This window comes from Trachurus trachurus (assembly GCF_905171665.1).
Source record: "Trachurus trachurus genome assembly, chromosome: 24".
Lineage (NCBI taxonomy): Eukaryota > Metazoa > Chordata > Actinopteri > Carangiformes > Carangidae > Trachurus > Trachurus trachurus.
In genome coordinates, this window is record NC_139910.1 from 5,950,042 (window position 1) to 5,974,417 (window position 24,376).

Below are 24,376 nucleotides of genomic sequence, written 5' to 3' on the forward strand. Positions count from 1 at the left end.
AAGTGAAGTCACATAGCAACATGCAGTGAGATGTCTCAAAATTAAAACGATACTAATAATGTAACCAGAAATGCAAAATATATCAGAAGTGTGAGGGTGTGTGTGTGTATGGTATGTCAGGGCAAGTGCTGATATTTACAGTTTCTGGTTGAATAGTGTCAAAACAGTGATTTAATTCTCTTTTTTTTTTTCTCTCCCCAGAGTTAATTAGCTGCAGGATATGAGTTAATTATGTGTTTGTATGCATGGAGATGTGTGTACATGTGGTTGTTTATGTGGACATGTATGTAAGAATGTGCATGTGTACAGTATGCATGTGTATGTGGGTATTTATTAAGTGTGTATGGATATGTGGATATGTGTTGTGTAGGTACATGTATGTATAAATTCTGTGTTAGGTGTAACTTATATCATCTTTTGTAACATTAGATAGGTTTAGATAGTATTCATTATATAAGGAGAGGGGGTGGGAGTTTATAAGTTTTACTTCTTCTCACTCCTTTTCGAATATGAATTTCTATATCTCTATATCCCTGTTCTTACTGTCTTTTTTTTTTTATATGTATATTCAGCAACTGATAGGCAAGATGCTGGTTAATGTGATATCCCCCTCCTCTCCACTCACCTGGTTCTGTTTTCTGTTTACGGTGTAGTAATTCCACTATTATTAGTCAGTGCTATACATGTATGCAGCAAGCTATCTTTATTTTATTTGCTATTATTATTGTTTCAGTTACTGTTGCTTTTGTCATCGCTATTGTCATCCCACAACAAGCTACTGTTAGTGTTCAGGGAAGAAAACATGGACAAAGAGGGGTGAATATGGGGCGGATAAACCCATTAATATTGTGGTTATTATTGTTGTTTTGTAATAATCAGTTTTCATTTTCATTTTCTTTCTTTTTTTTCTTTTTTTCCTTACCTTTCCCTTTCCTTTTTGACCTGTTTTCTTTCTGTGTAAGCTTTGATGATGTTTCTTTATGAGATATACATGTATGTGCTGTTTTTTTTTTGCCTTCAAATAAAAAAAGTTTAATAAAAAAAAAAAGTATATTCGAAATTAACTTCAATCAAATCAAATCAAATCAAATTAAATGACAAATTTTTAGTTGAAAAAGAAAAAGAAAACAACAACCAAAAACACATCTGATTTGGATGAAAGTAGGATTTTTTTTCCCCCGGATGAAACCTTGAAAGCACCATCCCATTCCCTCCCGTTTCCTGGAAGGAGGAACCAGGCAGTCACCTCTGGCAGCGCAGCGCTAGCCCCGCGTAGCCCCGCGTAGCCCAGCCCAGTCGGACAGCAGATCTCATCCGACCGCTCCTCTCTCTGTCATCACCGGCCGGGCTGATAACATTACACACACACTTATACATACATATATACTGTATATATGTTTATATATATATCATTCCGCCGTGTTCTGGAGACTACAACCGGGAGTTAAGACGTCGAACCGGATGCCTCTATGATCCAGCTAACACCACAACGAGACTCACAGCGTTCAGTTTGCACAAGGTAAGAAGACATTTTCACAGCAGTTTTCTCTAAATTAGCACGTTAGCTTAAAACTGTCACGGCGACGACGACGTCCACCAGACTCCATTCAAAAAAACGGCCGTTTAACGGTCACTGGACTTCAACTGGACTTTCACATAAAAAACAGCATCACGTCGCTGTGAAATAAGTCTAAAAAATAGTGAAAATTGTTCATCTTTTTATCACAATTAAGACACAAGTTCAAAGCATGCTATGTAATGTTGTTGTTTTTTAACGGTAATATTTTACATTTTTTTTAAAAGGGGGGGCCACAAGCCGTTGGGAACGACCGTTGATGTAGGATTTTCAATTCACATTAGCTGAAATAAACGCGACATAAATGTGTGTTCACTCTACGCCGAATTGTTTATTACTATCATATTAAGGTTTTAAAATCGTTAGAACAAAATATTGATCAATTTGTTCGGTATTGATAGTGCTAATTCGCTAAATTAGCCGATTCGTCAATGGGACTTTTGGCGCTGTCCGTCTCCATAGCTACAGCTAAGTTAGCTGGCTGTTAGCTGCTCCACATAACGGGCCACAGCCACAGCCGGTTCACACGTGTTATTTCATATAAATGTTGATTTTTAAATGACACAGTTTTTTGACCAGAGGAGATGCCACTTGTTTCACCTGGAGGGTTATCTCAGGCAACAGCTAGCTTACACCTGTCTGTCTGTCTGTCTGTCTGTCAACACCTGGGCCAGAGTGACTCGCTTTGATTTAGAAAACCCACAGAGAGACATTTCATTTAATTTCACAGTTTATTTTGAGCTTATATGTGTATATATACAGGGAAAAGAAACAAAAACGAGCACAAAACGAGAGAAAACAAACAAACATATAACCATGACCATTTTTCAATTGATTTATGTTTGCATTCTTTTAACAAGAAGATTTAACTTCAGGCAGAACAAAGAGAAACAGTGAGGTTGTGAAAATGTTACTTTTTTTTTTTTTTAAATAATCATTTATTTTATGAGTGGCAGGGTGTAAGATAGAAAGTAACTAGAAAGAAAGCGCATTTCCTGAAGAAAATGCATGTGGATGCTGAAAGCAGCTGAACGCCCCTTGCTGAAACAATGCTGAATGAGCTGAAGAAACGGCTGAAGCAACATTGAAAAGGCTGACCTTAAAGCTGAAACACATAACTTGATGAAAACCTTTTAAAAGGCAAAAAGAAGTAGAGATAGAGAGGAAAATCTTGCATGTTTAGGTGTAACAGTTCAAGAGTTGAAATATATTGATCAACCAGTGCTAACATAGCTAAAGCAATAGGTAAGAATAGATTAAAAAAAAAAACAATTTAATTTGTAAGTAGGAGGTTGATTTTGTAGGGAATGGATGGAAATTAATTGCTGAAGTAATTTTAAAACACTGAAGTCTACTCAAATCAATAAAGGGATATATATTACAAACAGTAACTAGTTCTCATGTGCAGGGAGATTAGCAAAGGATTAGAGCTCCACAAGGACAAACAGACGACTATCACGCGGCGTTCCTCCTCCAGCAGCGCGGCCAGTCGTCCCCACAACATCAGCCTCTTTCTCCGGAGCAATGTAGAGGCAGTGATGTCATGTGATGTCACGTCACGTCACACTGATGATCCACTCACCTGTCCTGTCTGTGAAATTATCATTTTGTCTGCTTACTACAGAGACAAAGGGTTTTAAGGTGAAACAATCAGACTGTGACAAGCTGAACCTCATGTCTGCATCAAGCTCGTGTGTGTGTGTGTGTGTGTGTGTGTGTGTGTTCATTCACGCCTGATCCAATGACCTAATTATAAAAATCGAGGCTTTGTGTCCTGAAATAAGTCATGTGCATGTGCCTCTCTCCCAACAACAACAACAACTGTGGCCATTCACATATTTCACATAAGGGCTGCAACTAACGATAGTTTTCATAATAGATTAATCTGTCCATTATTTAAACCATTAATCGATTAGTAGTTTGGGCAATAAAATGTTGAAAAATGTCAATCAGTGTTTCTGACGTCCTCAAATGTCTTGTTTTGTCTACGAACCAAAGAGATACTCAGTTTATTGTCATAAAGGAACAAAGAAACCAGAAATATTCACATTTAAGAAGCTGAAATTAGAGAATTTTGACTTTTTTTTTCTTATAAAAACTATCCAAACCGATTATTCGACAAAATAGTTGACAATTGATTTAATAATCGGTTATTGTGCGATTAATCAATATAAAAAGAAGCTGTTGGAAAATGATGGAGGATGTGTTCACGCCACATCATTTACTACGGTTTAAATTATATAGCCTAATAATAGACCATACACTGACTATTGAGGGAGCCTGATGCAAGCAGAGGTAAAATATCCACAAGATACAATGAGGCCACAGAGACACAACTTTTTGAAGTGTAATCAGGGCATAATGTAATTAGGATATTACAGTAAAAGTGGTTAATACAGAACAAATAGCCTTTGTAACTCGTCTTATCAGTCAAACACACCGAGCTACAGTAAATCCACCTGTGTGTCGGTGATAAGGTTTAGATTCTAGTCAAATTACACACAAACCACAGCCAGCAGGCGTTTCTATTTTTATTTGTGCACCTCATTGATACCGATATCTAGGCTAATGTTTGTTTTACATATTAACCTGCTGATGATTATCTCCTGGATTATCAAAGTGACTGGTTTATGGAAATAACCAACGACTACCATAAACTTCATACAAAGACTCTGTCACGTGTCGTCAGCAGACACTGGTGGTTTGAAATTAGTCTCGAGTTCGATCAAATTGCAGATTACCGGTAATCAATTAATAGAAATGAATCAGAGAATATTTTAACAATATTTGGCTCTAAATTCTCAGAGTGGAGTATTTTTCTGCTTTTATCCACATTTTATATCATAAACCGAATATTTTTAGGTTTTGAAGACATGAGATTGATGTTCACCTCCAACTTTTTCCCTCTTCAGTTAGTGAAAGACAAATTATTTTGTAACGTTCACCTGAAAAGACAACTATCTGTATTCTCACAGCTCCAGCCTCCAGTATTAGTATAAAATAATCAGAGTTTTAGCAGCGTGTAAATCTGCCTTGTCCGTCATAGATGAAGTCAGAGGTTCAGCTTCTTCAGTGTTACATTTTTACTTCTTTGTCAGTTTTCTACTTCACTAAACTGAAAAGTCTTTGAGCTCAGATTATCTCTGGAAAACTGTGACGGGTTGGCTGTTTTCAACTCATTGATTAATCACAAAGATAATCAGCAGATGAGCTGACTGTGAAAATAGTAGTAGTTTTTTTTCTAGGCATTTTAGAGTTAAGACTGAAACCAACGGTATCTTTTCAGATCTCTGTTCATCTTGTTTGACTGATGTTGTTAAACTCCTTTTTTTTCTCCACATGGACCTTTTTTCATCGCTTGTCTTTGACTGTTGTGATCACACGGTGAACATGTCAGCGCTCAGAAAGCCGCCGTTATTTTTAACAATAAAGAGCTATTTTAAGAGCGACGGTGTTGCAGACTATCTGAAGAGTTTCTATCCTCACTGGGAGAGAGTTTTAATGGGAGTTGTTGCCCTCAGTCCTCCAACGAGTTTCTTCATTTGTGTTTTTTTTTCATAAGCCATAAAAAAAAGAAGAGTAAGAAGCAGTTGAGTGACAGGAATTGATGCTCTTTTATCTTCTTAGATACTAATAATAATGGCTTTTTAAAAACGATAGTTGTTGAAGATCTAAATATGGACCTGAGTAATAAATCAAATCTTTTTGTCTATGTTGCTGCTATTATATCGTTATATAGTTGTTGCCTTATTTAATGGTTATTTTGATGAGGTTGCAGAGTCGGTGGGTGATTGTAGGTGAGACGAGAGCTGCTGTTCACTCAGGCAGGTTGGTTTCTCTGTGTTTGTTTGACACATCGGTCGTCACATCTGGGTCACGTGTGATCAAGCGAGCTGCCGTGTGACTTTGAGAGAGGAGGCACATGATTATATTTCATTATACAAAACCGAAAAAAAATGTTTATATAGCAGTGAAGAATTATGACAAACCCAATCAGTCATATTGAGAAACAACATGAGAGGTATATCGAGGCCTTTCTTCTCCCCGTCTTTTGTCTCTTTGTCTCTCGGCTGCAGCGTGAGGACGCGTCGTGGCTGAAGACCTGATGAAGTCCAGAGCTCCAACGCTCTCAGTCAAATATTTGGAGATGAAATCAACAGACTCCTCTGTGTCTGTGTGACTGGGCACACGTGTACAGTTAATTTTCATACCAAGGCTCTGCTTGATAAACACGTTTGATTTGTATAAACGGAGCAGCTTTTTAAAGTCGACACTAGTGCATTTAGCTAATTAACCCGACAGCCCTAACTCCTCGTCGACACTCCATCGATTGGTTCAGTGGGCGGCGCTCTGAGCTCTGCAGACCTCGGACGTTCACTCTAGTTTGACTGTTAAATCTCCGAGGCCGGCCTGTCTTCTTTTTTATTTTTTCTCTCTCTGTGCTGTGCTGGAGCTGCCTCCTCCTCCTGTGACTGGAGGACGCCATGAAGCGTTGACTTGGCTCGGGCAGAAACGCCATCTGGGCCTGTGGCGTCTCCAAGTCAAACGACGGCCGGTTTGAAGGGCTGGGCACCGCTACTGGTTCACTGACTCAATATGATTCACATTTACAAAGGTCCGTTTGATTCCATATTGATTCATTTAAAGATTTTTCAGTTTTAATACCATTTTTGCTCGTATATGAAAGAGATTTTCACAGAACTAAGAAAGATGTAACTCTATTTCGATGGAGTATTAGAGCCACATTGAGATAAAGAATGTTCACAGACTTCGAGAATATTAGTTACAAGAATAAAGTCATCATATTTTGAGAATAAAGTGGCAATTCTGAGGGAAAAAAGCAGCTGTTTTCCTCCAAGTCCGCCTGGTTCTTCCTGCAGAATAGATGCATATTCTTTCCAAAGTCCTGGTACGGATGACAATGTGGTGCTCATGTGCCAAAAGATTAAGTATCTCCTTGTTTTACCACGCACGACTACTGTCATGCATGCATGCTTGTCTGTGTGTGTGAATGACAATAACGGAGAAAGCGCTATCCGGGGATGAATGAACAGAACCATATTGCGTTGGTCGAGCCAAAAGCAGAAAAATCTATTTGTGGCGGACATAATATGAATGTATGGGAACCACTGCCCTAATACTCTATTGTACTCTCTAACCTACTCTGTAGGTTTGTCTATACATGTTATATGTTTGGAACATGTGACAATAAGCTGTACTGGAAGCAAATTCCATGAGCCTGGCTGTGGTCATTAAAAGAATCAATCAATCAATCAATCAACCTGGTGCATTATCAAAAAATATCAATGTTTACATAAAGAATTGCCCAAAAAGCAGTTACATTAATGCACATTTATTAAACATGACCCGCTACAGAAAGAAACGGTGAAACTCTTCAATACAGTTGTGGGTGATAATCGCGATTGTGTATATTAAAAGATTGAACTAAGGATTTTATGTATCCATATCAGATCTTTTTAACGAAGATCAATATGAATCGGAAAATCGATTTTTTTAAACCCAGCCCTATTAGTTAGATGTCCTCCTCCTCTGTTTGTTTGGAGGATTGAACATTCATATTTATTCTCATACACACTCCAGAGCAGTTCAGAGTTAATGGAAATCTCGCTGTCAGAGCAGCTGATCAGGCTTCAACTATTGATCAGTATCATTATCAATTAATCTGAAGATCATATTCTCAATCAATTACTCAGTTTACCTATAAATAGTAAGATCCCTATCCAGTTTTGCTCAGAAAAAACAAACTTAATGAATAAAAAAAAATTTAATTATCCAGATTGCTAATTAATTGATTGTCTATGAATTGATTGATTGGACCTGAATCTTTCTAAATGGCTCTAATGTGAATGAAACAATGCGGTGTCAGTTTCCCTCACCATCTGCTCCAGTTATAAACGCAGGTTAGCAGTGTGAAGCTTAATTTTTATTCTCCCAGCAGAAGCTCTTCACTAATCGGATGATGGACAATAGAAATAAAGCAGCTTTCTCTTGCGCTGCAACACACACACACACAACACACACACAGTTTGATTCAGGGGGTTTTCTTTTGTTAATAGTAAAAGGAAAAAAAAACGTTTTAAAGCACAGAAAGTTGTTGGTAAATGTTGGTTATCAGCTCTGGTGTCTGAGCCTCGGCCTCAGGAGCTCGATCTGATTGGAGCAGATTCAAAAAGTTTGTGTTTAACAAAGTGAAGTTGTTCGTTTGCGACAGTGGGTGGGTTTCCATCCACTTGTCGATTGAATTATCTGAAGATCGATTCTTGTTTTTGAGGTAAATGCAGAGACTGCTTGCCCAAAAACTGCCCCCAACAGGAACGCGCATCAGCGGTTTTGCATGAATTTCCCTCTAAAACAACTCTGTCTGGTAACGTTGTGTTATAATCTCATAGCGTGGTGAATGTGCAGGTCACAACTTGTCCACCAGAGCGTTGTGGAGTTGTTGGATTGTGTATTTGATGAGTTTGATGAGGGAAACCAAGAAATCCCATTAGCCTCCGTAGCGTAGCTCTGAGCAGCTCACGGCTCTGCTCCGTCGTTCTATAAACAGCATGCACCGACAATTAAAGGGAACGAACCTACTGCTATGACTATAGGGATTATGGCAATGGGCCAACTTGCCAAAATGTTGAAGAGATATTTCAGTTTTAATATCAATTTGCTTGGTTATGAAAGAGATTTCCACAAAACTAATGCTGCAGATTGTACAAAGATGAAGCTCTCTAACCTGCTGTATCAACAAAAAATATTCATGTTTACATTAAATTGACCGAAAAGCAGTTACATTAATGACCCACTCCAGAAGCAAACAGTGCAATGGCTGCATTTAAAGATCGGTCGAAGGATTTTATGCACTGTGACTCCAAGATGTTGAGTCGACCTCCATCAACAGTTCCAGCTTTAATCTCGTCCATAACAAACTGTAGAGAAGCTGAAGTGTGTTTTTAGGGCTTGAACCTGCAGCGATGGTTCTGTGTTTCCTAAACATCATGTCATGAGTTTGAGGAGCAGTTCAGTCTCTCTTTGTCTTCTCACAGATGTTCTCCTCTTTTTTTTTACACACCGCCGCCGGTCGTCATTCCTTCCACACACTCGCCTTAATCGATTTATTCGGGAGAATAATAAACAAATTCATCAATGAGATGAACCGTAGCTCCGTCCCTGAACACGTCGTCGTCCAGCTGCTGCAGACTCAGACTCATTCATCTCTAAAACAACCACAAAAGCCCCAAAATGTTCAGATTGTTCTTCTCTGTCGTAATAACGTCAATATGCTGAGCTGCCGTAACAAAACCCTCCATTCATGTCACACAGCTCCAGCTCCAGCAGCAGCAGCAGCAGCAGCCGGGGGTCACCGTGTTATCTGTAATAACTGCAAAAGTCGTCCAGTTTTTAATCCTTTGTAAATCTGCTCGTGTGTGAAGTAAAAAAAAAAAAAAAAAAAATCCAGAGAAATTACCTTCCATATGGCAGCAACACGTCGGACTGCAGCAGCAACAACATCTCTGTGCTTTGGACTTGAATTTATTTATTGGATTTTTTTTAGTGTTTTTTATTATTATTTTATTTTTCAGCTGATGAGAGTTACACATGCTGAGTTCACTGACAGTCTGTACACTGTAGTTTCCACTGTGTTTGCTCACTTTGCCAGCACATCCTGCACCTACTGTTTTCCACACAGTGGTGGGGATACGACGTGTGTGTGTGTGTGTGTGTGTGTGTGGTTGCGTGTGTGTGTAGTGCAGTCTAGCAGCCAGACTCTGACCAGGACGCTGGCTCTCCCTGACATGGACTTGGACGGGTAATCTGTGAGATCAGCAAAATGTAATCTTCTTTAGTCAACGACCCGGACAGCATTATGTGTGTGTGTAGCTCACTGTGTGTGTGTATGTGTGTGTGTGTGTACAGTAGCCACGGTTTAATAGAAATCCTCTTTGTATATTGTAAATGTGAGCACCTCTTTCCAGGTTATTGAACGTTACTTGAATGCGTCGCCTCTAAATCTGTTCCTCAGTTGTAATAATGGAAATAACGGAGCTTTTTCATTTATTTATTGTTATTTATTTGTATTTCCTGCTCAGCTGTGAGTCAGGTGTTGAGCTGCTACAGGAAGTGACTCACCTCTCCCCAGGTGATGCTGCTGCTGCTGCTGACGACTCGTTCTCTGTGGGAAATGTGTCGTTGTTACAAACAGTGAAGCGGCGTCGGCTCTGTTGAAAGTGACAGTGAGAGGTGTGATGAACCCAGAGAGCAGACGTGTTTCAACATGACAGATGTGAAGGATGATGTCGCTCTGTATCTAGCGGATGTTTAAAGAGGAACGATGCAGGATTTCCACCTTAACTCTGCTCCATGTGTCCCTTCGCTCCCAGCTTCAGAGTCCTAGTTCTGGTTAAATCACTGACTTGTAACTAGTTCCAGGGAGAATGGAGGCTCTCTGCCTTCCACCTATCGTCTCTAACCCCAACCCTCGTCTCTGCGGCACCACCACACAAACGCAACGCGCCCCGTAACCCGTAATCTCTTGTTGATGACAGATAAGACTACACAGATATACACATGGTAACATGGTAGATGATAAATAACGTTATCCACCGCTCCATGGATTGATTTCTCACCGGCTTCGTTGGAAACAAATGATGCACATGGAGGAGAGGACGGTTAGAGACACAGAGGAGGAGAGACCAGAGTTGGAGAGTTCCTCTTTATATGAAGTTTGATATCATATCAACAGTGATTTTGTGTCAGTAGTGTAGATGACAGGTGTTATCAGAGATTTTTTTCTGAACATTAAAAGGCCCAATTAGTAATTAATGAGTTGGCTGGTTAAACGGTCAGAGGAAATGCCTCGTTATCATGACAACAGTCCAAAGATGCTTTGCTTCTTTACAACGATGTGAAACAGAAACCACGTTAGTTACTCTGTTTTACAGGCAGTGCAGTGGTGAAGTGGTCAGCAGCTCTGTTCGATCACAGCACAAAGGTTTGATTCCCAGGTGTGTGGAGTTCACATGTTCACTCCTGCTTCCTCCTCCAGTCCAGAGACATGGACACTGACAGCAGGTTAATAGGTCACTGTGAATGTGAGTGCGAGTGTATGTGCGTCAGCTGTGGGCCAGGAGGTCGAGGGTTCGATCCCGGGCTCCTCCAGTCCACATGTTGAAGCATCGTTGGGCCGGAGACTGAAGCCAGAATAAAAGTGAAACTGCAGCATCGGTGTTGGCACAGACGGTAAAGCTCTGAAGTGATGATTAAATCTTGTTAATGATGCTCAGTTCAGTCGGTTCAGAGGCTGATTAACCCCCCCACCACCACCACCACCCACCCCCTCCATCTACCCCCACCCCTCTCTCTATATCTACCACTGCAGCACAATTGGTTTATATGGGACTTAACATGTTAATCCCCGTGTGTGTTAACAGGAGGAGGATGGAGACGCTGAGACGTCCCTCTGTGTTTGAATAGAAGAACAATTAAACTGAACTCAGGTTTTAATTTCAGTCGTTTCAATCAGCAGCAGCTTCAGGAAACACATTATTGACTCATCTGCCTGATATTTCCTTATTTAATTTATGAATCACTCTCAATCAGTCTGTGAAATAATAATAAAATAATTTCTCTGTCACTTTTGACAGTAGTTACTTTGTGTTTCTGTGTTGAATTTAATTTGGATCCTACTTTCATCACCTCAGACTCTGTTTGAAAAAACTTCCCGTCGGAGTTAATTGCTGTGTTGTTGTCGTCTCTTTCATGTGCGACGTCGTGGCCTGAAGCTCGAGTTCATCTCGGTCTGAGTCTAAACTCTGAGCTGTGACAAACTCCTGCAGCTGCTCCTTCACTAAACAATGTTGTAATCTGCTTCTCTTGCAACATACGATCTCTGTGAAAGCCTTGTGACGTTTTTTATAATTCGCTTCATAAGGTTGTTGTTTTTTTTTCTCTCTCTCTTTTACTTTTCTCCTGAGCAGAGGTGAGCCATGGCTGACCCCAACGCCGCCCGCCCCCAGAGGAAGATGTCCACGGCCGGGGAGAGCGTGTACAAGGTGTTAGGGCTGGAGAAAGGAGCGACGGCCGAGGACATCAAGAAAGCCTACAGGTGAGTTGTTTATTCTCCGTTACAGACGGGGTTTCACACAATAAAAGCGATATTTCTAAAGCTTCGAGGGGGGAAAAAAGTACATTTGCTATTTGCAGGTGTTTCTATTGAAAGGTAATTCTCCTAAAGCCTTGTAAAGTCTTGCCGCTGTAACAGAAGGAGCTATTGTAGGGCCCTATGATTGGCCAATGGACTCTATGTACAGCTCCACTACTTCCTGAACTTAGTGCTACTCCTTTGTTTCCTGTCTGACATTATTGGACTGACCTGATTAATCCAGGTGTGTCTGACCATTGTGACTACTCAGACACACCTGTTACACTGTTAACCATCAGTCCGGTTTTGCTGAGGAGTTGTGTGTGTCCAGTTTTGATCGGTAGCAGGGCCTTGAGATAGTGGAGCTATGCCACCTGCTGCGATAGAAAAAAGTTTTGAAAACATCTGCCTTGCAACGTAAGAGATAACGTGGCTGTTGCGCTCGCTGTGAGACTGGTGACTTTTTCTGTTTAATTTGTTTTTTAGTCATTAATATTAAAAACACACTCTTTTTGGAAGTAAAATAAGTAAAAACGGAATTTGGGAAAAAATAAAAAGGATTTTAATAGGGCCCTACTATTGTTTGGTTATTCACACATTCATGTTACTGTGTGACACCGTCTGAGTCATTAGACTGAACCTCACATGCCTTAGTTTTATTAAAATAACCCAGTTGGTTGGAAACGGTGTGTACTCTTCATGTGAACTGGACTTTTAACAGCGACATCCCATACTTTGACGTGTGGGACTCATTTTTAAGGAAGATGGACATTCAAAATCTTTTGCGTTTAGTAATTTAGCAACTGTGGTGAAGTGACGGGACGATTCAAAACAGACGGAGGAGAGGGAGAGAGATGGGAAACGGAAAAAATGACCAACAGGATCAGATCTGATCAGGCCTGGGGTAACGTTTATGCCATTGTCATTTCCATGACACTTTTGCGATGCACTTTGATATCGACAGGTCTGAAAAACAAAAACCTCACGAGAGTGTAAAAATGTTTTGGCGATATTTGAGAGGGTTTTTCCAAACGTAGATGTTTCCATTATCTGGTCTTTATTGCGATATTTAGGTTTTGCACATTTCGAGGGGTTAATGGAAACACAACTAGTGTGATCAGTGTGTGCAGACAGAGGCATGCTGGGTAATCTGCTCGCTCTCTAATGATTATACTGTGGGTGTTTCCTAAACCCTCGGCCTCTATAATCCTGCTGCTGATGGTGTGGTCAGTGGAGAGCAGCACACATGAAGGAACATGTTCATAAACCTCTGATTGTTATTGTCTTTATCTAATTATACTTTTTTATTATTATTATTTCGAACATGTAAAACAAAATAAGGCACAATTTCAGTTTGTTCCTTCATAAACAAAAAACATTAAAGCAAAATCATACATTGACTGTCCCAGTTCCTTCAGATCCAAACAGATGAATGCTTTGACATCAGGAGAAGAAACGACAAATTTATTATCAATATTCATGAGAATAGTTGCTGATTAATTGTCTTTAAATGACTTATCATTTCAGTTCCAGGTTTAACTATTATAAAATCATCAAGCTCACAGTGTCTCATGATATCTCGCCTCTGAAAACATAATTTACTGCAGTTTATCAATAAATCACACATGTTAATATCTTTTTAATCTTTTATCACTGCAGCACTTCTTTTAAACTTTCCTACCTGACTTTATACAACCAAATACTGTATGTGACTTACTCACATTTCACATTAGTTTTATCGTCTTTTAAATGGCCTTTTCACATCATCTTAATGTCCTGTGTTTACTCCTTTATTCTTTATTCGGATTCCCATTAGCTGCCACTAAGGTGCTAGCTACTCTTCCTGGGGTCTGCATACTGCAAAGTATTACAAAAAAAACATGACGTATCACAAACAGTATAATAGATTATCAGTTTTCTGATCCAACAAGTCAATTAAAAAAATAAATGTCATGAAAAAAACAACGATTTGCATAGAATAGATGTCAGATACCTGATCCAACAAGTGAAATTACAAACATTTCCATAACAAAGTCCAATAAAAATCATTTGTTAATATCTCGGTCCCTTATGGTAAATGCAGTTGCTTGTTTTAATTTAATGTATTAACATAATCTCTCAGCAATTTCTTGAAACTTGCCTTGCAGGGTATCTTTGATGTATATGTAAGCCTCTATAAAGCGTTCATACAGCAACTGTTGATAATAAAGATAAAAAGATGAGGTTCAGTCCTCAAACCTGAACGTGTTTCCTCTTTAACTCGTCTGATTTTCTGTTTCCCATCAGGAAACTAGCGCTGAAGTACCACCCGGACAAGAACCCAGACAACCCGGAGGCAGCGGACAAGTTCAAGGAGATCAACAACGCCAACTCGATCCTCAACGATGAGACCAAGAGGAAGATCTACGACGAGTACGGCTCCATGGGCCTCTACGTGTCCGAGCAGTTCGGAGAGGAAAGCGTCAAATATTACTTCCTCATGTCCAAGTGGTGGTTTAAGGTGAGTTACACACGGATTAATCTGCATCAGCATTAATGAACGTTCAGAGGTCACGTAATGTCCTTTTTTCCCCCCGGCATCAGTGATGAGACAGTTGTGTTTGTGTTGTGTGTCCTTCAGGGCCTGGTCCTGTGCTGCACGCTGTTCACCTGCTGCTGCTGCTGCTGCTGCTGCTGTTTCTGCTGCGGGAAGTGTAAACCGCCGGACGACGACGAGAGCTACCACTACGTCGACCCCGAGGACCTGGAGGCTCAGATCAAAGCCGAGCAGGACGGAGGTGAGAAACACTGGTGTTTAAATACGACGTAAAACTGACTGAGTGTTTTTCTCTGAGATGAACCGTTCGTCAGTTTAAATGCTTCATGAGACGGAGGTGGATTTAATGCTCCTTCAGACATGACACGGTTTTAGTCCGGTGGAATTTAACCCAACTAAATAATCTAAAGAATCATAAACAACCAGCTGCTTTGGTCCATGACGATGTTTGTGATCAGTGTTGTGTGAGCAGAAGTGAAGCAGGACACGGTCAACTGCAAACACACAGCGCAGAATGTGACTGTTACATCACCTAGATTTAACTATTGTGTGTTAAAGTTGTTCTTAACAGATTCTATGGAAGAGTATTAGAGCCAAAAACAGAGAGATTTCTATTTATTTATTGAAAGATTTTGAGTTTTTATCTCAGATATTCTGACTTTTAACTCAAAATCTTAAAAAAAAGAAGAAAAAAAAGAAGAAAGAAAAATCTAAATTCTGACTTTTAACTCAGAATCTTAAAAAGAAAAGTAAAATCTCTGTTGTTGGCCTTCATGCTCTTCCGTAAGATTCACCTGAGATGAACAACAACGAGCAGAGACGATAAAAGGAGAAACAGCAGCAGCAGTAACGTTTTAACTCTCTTATCGTCATTTGACGTGAACGTTTCTTATTTTCTGGCTCGTTGTAGTTAAATCATTTTGTTCAGACAGTCAGAAAACACGGAGAGCAGCAGGATGATGATGATGAGGATGTTTCTGTTGTGGTCCTGAGGCCTGAGGAGCCGAGCGTCTACATCACTGGAGGACACGAGACTGATGAAGCAGTTTCTGCTCCTGTTTCCCTCTGAAGTGAAATGATGCAACTTTTACACAACACAGAGTCACAACATCAGCAACATCAGTTAACATTATAACCACCATGATCTAGTGCAGGTGGAAGTAGGAGATTGTGTTGAGTATTTCCAGCTTCACGTTAAAGGACAATTCCAGACAAATTCAACCTGGGTTTCATGATATTTTAGGTCTAAAAGAGATTTTCTTTTTAATGTCTCCTGTAATGTAGTAATGGGAGTGGACGGACCTTAGGCTGTTGAGGCTGTTTACATCCCACAAAACCACATTTTCTTCACAGACAAGGTCACATGGCCTCAAACAAACACAGAGGAGTTTGTTTATTTCAAGAAAGACGACATGTTTGTAAACGGAGCTGTGATACAAAGTCTCACGTGAGAGTGGAGTTGACTGTCTCGGTATGTTAACGGGTCGTCTGAAGCTCCCGTTTGTTTCATCAACAAACTAATAGATAGAGGAAGTCTGGCTGTTGTTTATTCTACCTGTAGACATAGTGAGCATCAACTTCACTCTCGCGAGACTTTGTATTACAGCTCCGAGATGATAGCCTCATTCAATGAAAAAAATAAATACTGTAAATCGAATTGTTTGACTATTTGATGATTTGAAAATCATTGGCCATCCCTAAAACATGAAATACTCTTACAAGTGGAGGAGTTGTTATGTTGTTGAGAAATAAATATTCAAATTTCAGATTCAAGATCAAGTTTCCAGTCACGCAAAACACATGGAAGATTTGAAAAAAAGTCAAATGTCCTAGAAAAGCCTGAGTTGTCCTGGAAAACCCTGACATCAGCTAGCAGAGCTCTACTTGACTCTTTCAGACCCCACTTACAGTAGGATTTATTTTCCAAAGAAAACTAGAGACTTTGAGTTGATGAGTGTTTACACGAGCATCAGGGTTTTCTCTCTCTTGCAGCCACAGTCTCTTCTCCCTGTCTCCTCTGCTGAGTGACAGACAGAGGAGCAGCAGGGAGCTGTTCTGGGTGTGATTTAAAACAAAAACAACATGTTTTTGCCTTGTTCTATGATAAATTTGTCATCATTTCTAAGCATGTAAGACAGTGGTTTCCAACGTTTTTTGGCTCGTGACCCCAATTTGACATTCCAAATTTCTGGCGGCCCCCACAATCATGTGCAGTCACGTGATTACGGCCGTCAATCAAGATGCGCCAGCTCAGATATTTCTATATGCTACATTTTATTTAAACTCGATTTATATTGTAGAAAGTGAAAGATAGAATACAGATGTTTAAGATTGTGTGTGTGTGTGATGTTTTTAATCATAATTTCAAAAAGAATGATACCATAATTAGTTAAAATATTTTTATCAGTAATTTCTTTTTATCAATTACTAGACATTTCAGGCGACCCCAGGGTTGAAAAACACTGATGTAAGGCAAGGCAAGGCATCTTTATTTATACAGTATAGCGCATTTCATACCAAGGCAACTCAATGTGCTTTACATAAAGACAAAACCTTTTTTTTTTTTTTTTTAAGAACAGCATAAAACAGCATAAAAACAAAAAACACAGTTAAAAGCAGGAGCAAAGAAGAATAAAAAAGTAAAATAAAATAAAATAGATGAAGTCAAAAGTTCTTAAAAAGAGCTCAGCTATAAGGACATGAAAAGAGAAATGTTTTTAACCTGGATTTAAAAGTGCTCACAGTTGAGCATTCATAGATACTGTAAGTTACAGACACAGACTGCACATCTCTAAATCAGACTTCTGGGGCTGAGAGAGGAATAAACATAGAAACAAACTGGTTAAATGTACAAAATAAGGTAAAACTGTGGAAAACAACACTTCTCCAAAGCCTGAATGGGACGAGAGATGTGTCGGTGTTTGGTGTGATAACTTGTCTGTCAAACTGTAGCAGCTGAAAACGTCCTGCAAAATGATTGTGGGAACGTTGATTGTCCTTTAAATCCTCCTTTTGGGACATGAGCCAGTGTTGCAGGACGCCCCCCATCCCCCCCTGAGCAGCAGCGTTGTTGTTGTCGTGGCGATGACGTCTCTCACTCTGCAGCCTTGTTGTGTCGATGCTCCCGCCAACAGGTAACACGGTAATCATAGGCCAGCCCACGTCCGACTGCCCCGACGGTCAGACTCAGCCCCTCCCCCTCCCGCTGCCCATGATGTCGCCACCTGAGCCCCAAGCGCCGCCGCTGCCGCCGCCGCCCGCGGCCACGGCAACCGGGCCGGCGGGGGAGGAGAACCCCGGGGAGACGCTGCCAGAGTCGAAATGACTCGTAAGAACCGAACCGACGTCTGTGTCTGTCGTCCATCCGTCCGTTGTGTCTTTCATTCACCGTCGTCCTCCTCCTCTTCCTCCTCTGTGAACACGCCACGTCGCCCCATGCTCTTGCTTCTTCACTGACCCATGACAAAGCTGCGTTCGCCAGCGTCACATGTTCTCCACCGCTGCCGCAGCAGTGGCGGCGTCCCATCCTGTCGCTCACGTTGTGTCGTTGCTGCATGTGTCCTCTAACACGTCTCATCTGCCTGTTGTCTCTGTCTCGCCGAGGAAACGCAGCATGGCTCATTAACTCCTGTAGCTGCCTGTGTGTCACCGTGTTGTCGGACGATTATAAAACAACATCCAGGGTTCATTCAGCCTGAATTTACACATTTATTTGACTTCATGTCTTTTTTTTTTAAAAATTAATTACATGTACAGTTTTTTTTTATTTTCCCATTTTGACAGTTAATGTTTTTAACTGTTCACCAGGTTTTAATTAAGATGAAAATATTCTTTCTTTCTTTTTTTTCTTTCTTTTTATTAAGGTTCAATCAGGGCACATATTGTCCTTTACATATGGTTTCCACAGAACCATGCATTTTTCTGTAGCATACAGTAGGCTACTCAACAGTTATGAATAAACATAACAAAGCAAGTAACAGCTTACAAACATACATATACATAAACACATAAATACATAAATACATAAATACACCACCAGAGTCATCCATGTTATGTCACTTAGTGAGGGATATTGAAGCTCAGTCCAGAGGGATCCACAGCATCAAAAACTGGTTGCCATATATTCTTTCATTCTGATCCAGGCCTGTTTTTTTTTTTTAAAGCTTCAATCTGCAGATCCTCCGTCTGATGCTTCGTCCATGTTTGTTTTTTGTCGTTATGAAATGAAACAAACAGGATTTAACTCTGTGGGTTTTTCTCTCCTCCCTCAGGGAAGTGACGGAGTGGATGAGTCTCAACAAGCAGAAGCAGCAGGTCAGAAAAACACAGAGTCAAACTCTATTTTTTTATTTATTTTTTGATATTGCAATAGATTTAAACCATATGAATTTAGTTTTTTAAAGGGATACTTCACCCAAAATCGTTAATTCGCCATTTTTCAACTCACCGTCATGCCAAGGAAGGGTTTGGAGAACTTTCAGAGTTATTAAAACGCTTCTGGAGATCCAGGGGGGTCCGGCTGGCTACGGATTTTCATATAATGGCGGCGGATAGAGTTCATTTTTGAATGGTCCAAAACACACACTATGAAACATCCAGATACCTCCATACTGCTCGTCTGTACTGACCCAAGTGTCACGCCACTGCCTTTCCTCCCACCAGAAGCTGCCTCCATTGTTGTCCACTGTTGTTAACATTTCCATGTTTCCCACATTCTGTGTTATAAACTGTTTTCTTGTCTGTAACAACATCTATTGCATGTCTGTCCGTCCTGGGTGAGGGATCCCTCCTCCTCCTCCTCCTCCTCCTCTGTTGTTGCTCACCCTGAGGTTTCTCCAATTTTTTCCCTGTTAAAAGGGTTTTCCATGGAGTTTTCCCTCAGTCGATGTGAGGGTCTAAGGACAGAGGATGTTGTTGTGATGCCGTGTGAAGCCCTTTGAGACAAACTGTTTGTAAAAACGGGCTATACAAATAAAATTGTCTTGTCTTGCTTTGCCTTAACAAGAATTATTAAAACTGGTGAAACATGGAACATGGGATCTGTCATTACAGGTGTCGGCCCAATGTGTGTGAGGATCATGAATGAAAAGAAAATGTGAATATTTCTCTATCTGCAGTCTATGCAAGATGGCGTACCACAGTGTTTTACTAAATTAATCATCGCCAACCCAAAAATAATCGCTGGATTAGTAGAAAAATGAATCGTTTGACTAATCGATGAATCAAAGAAATAGTTGATAGAGCCCCATACAGCTCATTCCTGAGGATTTAGATGATTTAAACAGAGAAAAACACCGGAGTCAGAGTTCATCCGTTTATCAGTAGAGTTTGTACCCGAGGACAACGTTTCTGTCTCTGTTAGTTTAACTTGAATGTTTAACCTCAGTGTTTGTGTCGATCGATGGACGTGAGCGACTGAAGCCGCTGTTTCACATCTCTTCTCTCCTCTTCTCCTCTCCTTCTTCTCTCCGTCTGCAGCCTTTCGAGTCCTCGTTTCGATCCCGCCACATCCGACCGCTGCCAGAGACCCACAGACCCAGAGACCAGCCCCCCCCGACCCCGCTGCCCCCGGCCCCTCCACCTCCTCCTCCTCTGCCTCAACCTCCGCCTCCTTCAACACCTGCCAGGTGGGAGCCTCGAGGCTGTGAGCCGCCGTCACAGCGCGGAGGAGAGTTCATGTTCATTAAAACACACACTGGGCTCATGTTCACTGTCGTATCTACACCATCATCAGTCAGTCAACGTCAACGTCCCTCCTCCCTGACGAGACTCTGGGCAGGAGGATGACGGCAAAAACTAAACCATTAAAAAAAAAAAAACCTTAAAAAAACCAACACAGTGGACCGGTGATCCACGTTATCGTTCTACATCCAGACCTGGACTGGAGTTTATCTTTCTTATCTCTCCTCCCTCTGTCGCTCTGATGTGAACTCTGTGACCAGCAGGAGGTTTCCGGGTGTTTTTTTTTTGTTTCTTTCGTTTTTTTTTTTTACATTTTCCCCTTAAACCTACGTTGGAGTTTCCCTCCAGAAGAGACAGAGACTCCATGACGGATTAAGACGCTTCTCGATGTGTAGAATTCACCACCATCAGCAGCAGCAGCAGCAGCGAATCAGAGCGACGACGACGATGTGGAATTAATACTGTACCTCTTTGTTTCTTCCTCTCTCTCGCTGCCGTCACTGCCCGAAACTCTGGATGATGCCAAGTGTGGAGGTTTAAATTCAAAACATGCAAACAAATATATATGTCGGAAAAAAAAAAAGAGCAGAGCGTCTCTACTTCCACTTCATTTCCAACGGACGCACAATCTTAAGATGTGACGGAGCAGAAGTGACGATCAGCGATTCAACGTCTGAGCCAAAAAAAAAACCTGGAGAGAAGATTCAGATCAGGAGTCGAGGACGACGACGACGACCACGAACCTGCATGCAGTTTACTTTACTTTAGTTAGTTCTTTTTTTTATTTTTCTGTCTCTGGATGCATGACCCCGACTGTACAGCACTGACACACACACACACACACACACACACACCAGAGCTACAGACCGTTACACACATCCTGTAAACAGACAAAACACACACACACACACTCTTCTTGTACCAGCCCGTACGTCATCATGTGCCGCCCTCGACTCGAGAAAACCTGACATCATCTTCCTCCTCCTCCTCCTCGGTGTAATCAATATCTAAACAGGACGTCAACGAGACGCCGTAACGTGGAAAATTAACAAAACGTTGAAGCTGCGACTAGAAAAAAGACTTGAAACTGTTAAAAAAAAAACACACAAAAAAGACGTTTTGTCGGATCTTCATCACGACACTCGACCAAAGCTGCAGCTCCATGTAGCCACACCGCTCTGCTCCAGAAGCCACCGTTCGGTTTGTCAAAGTCGTTATATTGTATTGATTATTGATTATTGATATGCATTCATTCTTTCATAGAGTCTGTTGCCATTTCTCTCAGTCTTTTAAATCTCTGAAGTTTCTCGATGATCAATAACCTCAGGTCCAGATTCACTAAAGCTGCGTCACCACGGCGACGTCACTGATCCTTCATCCTGATGTCACTGCACGGACGGATTTTGAGGTGTTTTTTTTGTTGTTGTTTTTTCCTCACTTAATTCACACAAAAGGATGTTTTCCTACTTTATTTGTGGCACTTGAACGCAGCACTAAGAATCCTGCAGCTTCACAACAACATGAATCTACGTTTTCCCTCCATTTTAATAATGAAATATGATGACGAAAAGGATCAAATGACATCACGACCTGCGCTTTCTCACCTTTAGTGAGTCTGGATCAGTGTTGGTGCTTCAGCCACAAACACATCTGTGCAAGAATCTGAGTTTTTTTTAATATATATATAGATATATATATTTAAACCACATGTTTCTTCTCACTGTCTGAGCTCATCTGGGTTTTTATTATTTGACATTTTCTCCGTGGGTTTGGGTCTTGATCATTAGAGAGGAGCTTTTACTCACTCGGTCGTGGGTCAAACGCTCAACTATAGGGCTGCAGCTAATGATTATTACCAGCTGTGTGTGTGTACAGTGTGTGTGTGTGTATGTGTGTGAGTTATCTTGGCAAAATGTGATCATCAGCATAAAAACCATGTGAGACGCAGTCACAGAACTTTTAAATCAAGACGAAGCCCAGTAGTCGAGTATTGATGTAATTAAACTACTCACGGGTCAGAGCGTCAACATGTAAACGATAAAATACTCCAGCATTTATTTTTTAAATCCTTTTTGGCTAAACAAATAAGATATAACACACTGTGATTGGTCTGAGCCAGGCTAGCAGTTTCCCTCCGTTTCCAGTCTTTGTGCTAAGCTAAGCTAAGCATGCACGCATCGGAGTGAAGCATATTTGCCAAAAATGTGTAACTTTTCCTTTAAATTAAGTTAATTTAAAAAGAAAAAAAAAACAGTTTTTGAAGAATCTAATGAAACAATATCTTGTCCCACTTTGCAGCCAAGTGTTATTTAGTCTTTATTAATTCAAACAAACCTTTTAATTTTCTTTTATCCGACTCATCTGAAGCTTCAGTCCTGTTACTTCAGATCAAGTTCAGATTTTTTTTTTAATGAATTGACTGTGAAATCTAAAGATTAATCCTTGATTTTTCTTCCACGATAAATAAAATGTGCTAAACGCTGCAGTCAGACTCAGTGTTGCCTGATTCTCTGCAATAATTAACAACAAACTGCTCATTAACCAGCTCAGACAAACGAACTTCTCCATGTCTTTGTCCCGTCTCACATATCAGCTTCTTCTTCGTCTCTGCAAACTTGAAAGTCATTATTTCATCTTTTATTATTATTATTATTTTTTATATCTAGTATATCTACCATCAGTAGCCAAAATCTAATTTTCAAGAGTGTCTCATAATATTTCAGGTCTTTTAATTTCTAACTTGAGATCATTTCAAATCGGATCAGTTGAGTTTTAAAGGCGACGAGGTCGTGAAGCACTGACAAGGAGACGTGTTATTTATTATTATTAATATTATTATTTTTTAATTGTTGTAAATAAAAATTAAACTAAAACGGCAAAATAACAAAATTCCTTATTGTTAATGGACATGTTTTATGAATTAATGTCTGTTTTAACAGTGTACATGCGTTTTTATTTTTGTTTTTTAATTTATATCACAGTAATAACGTCACTGAAACTTAATGTTACAATAATTGATGGAGGCTGAAGGTCGACATGTTGATCTAAAATCGGCTCCATGTTAAAGGGATAGTACCATTTTTTTAAAAGTGGGGTTGTATGATCTACAAATAGCCCCTAAGTACTTTAATTGCAGTAGAAGACTCTCTGCACTCCTCCCGTTAGCAACGCCAGCCCATAATAGCCCTGCCCAGAGATTTACAGCATACATTGTTGTGAATGGACCCAAAGAAACGGCCTATTTTCACGATCTAAAAGACAAAAAAAAAATACACAGTTCCATTGTTCGCTATAATATATTTTTTTCCAGCTCCTCAAAGTGCAGGAAAAACACAGTTTTTATTTCATACAACCCCACTTTAAAGAAAAATGATACTATCCCTTTAACCTGTTATCATGGATCTAACGTTCTTCCAGGTTAAAGGTGGCGGTGACTGTCCAGTGGTACGATCACGTAAGAGTAGAACAACATGATTTTAGTTTTTATTTTGTTTTAATTGTTTTATTTTTTTCTTTTCTTTTGGGCTTGTCACTCACTGTTGTAGTTCCCTGTGGACGATCTGTAAATGACTTATTATGAAATTCAACCAAATAAAACAAACGGGGATTTTATAACTTCCTGTCTGTTTTTGTGTTCCTGTTTACACAAACAAATAACAGTGTTTTTAAAGGGATAGTTCAACATTTTGGCAAGTTCTCGATAAGTTGTGACCTGCACATTCACCACGCTATGAGATAATAACACAACGTTACCAGACAGAGTTGTTTTAGAGGTAAATTCATACTAAACCGCTGATGCACGTTGCCTTCAGGGACAGTTTTTCATCAAGCAGTCTCTGTATTTACCTCTAAAACAACTCTGTCTGGTAACTTTCCGTTATTATCTCATAGCGTGGTGAATGTGCAGGTCACAACTTGTCCACCAGAGCGTTGTGGAGTTGTTGGATTGTGTATTTGATGAGTTTGATGAGGGAAAAACCAAGAAATCCCATAATGAGCCTCCGTAGTGTAGCTCTGAGCAGCTCATGGCTCTGCTCCGCCGTTCTAAAAATAGCTTGCACCGACAGTTAAAGGTAACGAACCTGCTGCTATGACTATAGGGATTATGGCAATGGGCCAATTTGCCAAAATGTTGAACTATCCCTTTAAATGAAACACCATTTCTCCTTTTAATCTGAACATAACAGCAGCCGTTGTGTTTTTTATTTTGTGTGTTGTGTCTCAGATGTCCGGTGGTAACCTGAAGGAACCGCAGCGTCGTATGAATAGCTCTGTGTGTGTGTGTGTATGTAGCTCGGTCTGTGTGTGTGTGTGTGTGTGTAGCTCGGTGTGCAGCTGCCCTCTGCTCCACTGCCTATAAATAGTCGTCTAATCCCATTAGTGGCTTGAGTCGACTTGAGCCGACTTCATTCTTGTTGATTAGCAAATACCT

At 40.4% G+C, this 24,376-nt stretch overlaps 1 protein-coding gene across 2 annotated transcripts; it reads left to right on the forward strand.

Annotated features, from left to right (window-relative positions):
• Positions 1 to 1,314: 1,314 nt before the first annotated feature.
• On the forward strand, positions 1,315 to 20,071 carry dnajc5ga (DnaJ (Hsp40) homolog, subfamily C, member 5 gamma a). 2 transcript variants are annotated; one of them, XM_084000290.1, is made up of 7 exons: positions 1,315 to 1,519; positions 11,563 to 11,690; positions 14,013 to 14,226; positions 14,347 to 14,503; positions 17,397 to 17,590; positions 18,534 to 18,576; positions 19,741 to 20,068. In XM_084000290.1, the coding sequence occupies exons 2-5, from the start codon at positions 11,572 to 11,574 to the stop codon at positions 17,585 to 17,587; spliced, it is 681 nt and encodes a 226-aa protein (XP_083856416.1). In that variant the 5' UTR covers positions 1,315 to 1,519; positions 11,563 to 11,571; the 3' UTR covers positions 17,588 to 17,590; positions 18,534 to 18,576; positions 19,741 to 20,068. The 2 variants fall into 2 exon arrangements, with proteins under 2 accessions (XP_083856416.1, XP_083856417.1); XM_084000291.1 differs by lacking the exon at positions 17,397 to 17,590 and having other exon boundaries at positions 19,741 to 20,071.
• Positions 20,072 to 24,376: the final 4,305 nt, after the last annotated feature.

What these genes read in the sequence shown, in the direction of transcription:
- dnajc5ga (XM_084000290.1), top strand. Translation starts at nt 11,572, where the DNA reads ATGGCTGACCCCAACGCCGCCCGCCCCCAGAGGAAGATGTCCACGGCC. An exon ending in GACATCAAGAAAGCCTACAG is followed by an intron (nt 11,691 to 14,012) that starts GTGAGTTGTTTA and finishes GTTTCCCATCAG; the next exon opens with GAAACTAGCGCTGAAGTACC. An exon ending in TGTCCAAGTGGTGGTTTAAG is followed by an intron (nt 14,227 to 14,346) that starts GTGAGTTACACA and finishes TGTGTCCTTCAG; the next exon opens with GGCCTGGTCCTGTGCTGCAC.